Source organism: Vigna unguiculata, chromosome 8, assembly GCF_037176805.1.
Source record: "Vigna unguiculata cultivar grain cowpea cultivar isolate G323 ecotype 2 chromosome 8, ASM3717680v1, whole genome shotgun sequence".
Lineage (NCBI taxonomy): Eukaryota > Viridiplantae > Streptophyta > Magnoliopsida > Fabales > Fabaceae > Vigna > Vigna unguiculata.
Window position 1 is genome coordinate 28,436,145 of NC_140799.1, and position 1,857 is coordinate 28,438,001.

At 33.5% G+C, this 1,857-nt stretch overlaps 1 protein-coding gene across 1 annotated transcript; it reads right to left on the bottom strand.

Moving 5' to 3' along the window:
• Positions 1–243: 243 nt before the first annotated feature.
• Positions 244–891, bottom strand: LOC146884337 (uncharacterized). Its single transcript, XM_085665948.1, has one exon. It carries the CDS (start codon positions 889–891, stop codon positions 244–246), a length of 648 nt encoding a protein of 215 aa, XP_085522074.1.
• Between the last annotated feature and the right edge of the window lie 966 nt (positions 892–1,857).

Consider the following 1,857-nt stretch of genomic DNA (forward strand, 5'->3'; position numbering starts at 1 on the left):
CTCTTTGCATTCATTATGATAATGACCCAACTTCCCACAATTGAAGCAAGTTATAGTCCTTGTGGTGCAATTTCTTGACAGATGAGGTCCTCCACAATGGCAACATTTGATATGGTTGATTATGCCTGAATTATTGGCAGGAGAGGAATACTTTTGCCCTGAAGAATTCCAGGAAGCATGAGATGGACGTTGGTAGGGTTTCTTATTATTTAAATCATTTCTTTTATGCCTCAAAGGCCCTCCTTACCTCCACTGAGTTTGCCTTGCCTTAGTATCATCCTCATAAATCCTACAACGGTTTACAAGAGTAGGAAAGGAAGAAATCTCTAAATAACCAACTGCTTGTTTAATATCAAGTCTCAGTCCACTTTCAAACTTGGAACAACGGGAACGTTTATCAACTCTATCATGAAAATAAGGACAAAACTTTGACAACTCGTCAAACTTTGCTGCATATTCTCCTACAGACATGATTCTTTGACAAAGATTAAGGAATTCAACTTCTTTCCTCCTTCTAAGATCCTCTGGAAAATATTTTTCAAGAAACTTTTGTTTAAATGCTTCCCAAGTAATTTGTCTCCCTTCATCCTCCAATTGTTGTTTTGTAAATCTCCACCAGTTTTCGGCTTCTTCAACGAGCATAAATGTAGCAAATGTGACTCTATTTGCATCCGCACACGTCATTGCGATGAAAATTTTCTCAATTTCTGCTATCCATGATTGAGCACCTTCAGGATTAAATCCTCCTTTAAATTTTTGTGGATTGTTCCAGCGAAAGGTTTCTAATCCTTGATTTTCCATGGATTCAACATTTTGTTTTTGGCTCATATTTTCCAGGACAATTGTCATTCTTTCCAATAACTCATTGGTAATGTTTGGTCCGTTATCCATCTTTTCCTGAAAGAATGAACAATTTCCTTAGTTTTCTTTAGAATTTTTTTTTAATTATTGTTAAAACTTATCCTTACTACAAGTATTAATTGTTGTTATTACTTACTTTTATTAGTCTACTTATCTTGCATTTCTCTTTTACAAGAAAAATGTAAGAACAAACAACTTGCACCTCTACTTACTAGTAGAGACTACAAACATGGAAGACACCATACCCAAAGTCTTGACAGAAGGAACTGCTCTGATACCACTAAATGTGACACCCCGACTACTATATTAAATAATTATTATTTGATAAAAAGATATAGAATTAATTTTTTTTTTTCATAATATTTTTCTTGAGAGAACATTAATAATAACATAACTTCATATTCATATATATACTTTACATCTCTATAATTGTTCATGAAATATTAAAAAAGTATATATTTGTAAAATATTAAGAGTCCTATATCAGAATAGAAGATTTATCTATATTTTTAATATCTCCTAAAGGTATTAATAGAAATTATCCATGAGTCAATCTTCAGAATATCCACCAATAATATCCCGAACAACTCTCACTGAGCAGGTTCCTCTTCTGCTCATGCAACAGGTACATATGAAAGAAAAATATGAAAGGAGTGAGGTCTTTATAAGCCTTAAATATCAATCTAATTAAACTCAACAAGCAATACAGACACTAGGGGCCTAGATTTGGACCTACAACCACAAAACTTGATCTTGTTTTACCAGACATATGGATCCATATTCCACTTCTGATGATCCAATCTGAACATCAAAAGTTGCTTTGGGAAGTGATTAGGTAGTTGAGTATTTCTCATAAAATATTGGTACAATCATAATTATTTCTTTCTCGAGAATATTAGTCATTCATCAGCTCACAAAAGAGATATATACTCACTACCTAACCTTGGCGATGCCGAGCAGGTATCGGATAGTCCCAAGTTTGGCCTATGAATATCC

Excerpts from the sequence above, each read along its gene's own strand:
- LOC146884337 (XM_085665948.1), bottom strand. The coding sequence starts at position 891 with ATGGATAACGGACCAAACATTACCAATGAGTTATTGGAAAGAATGACA.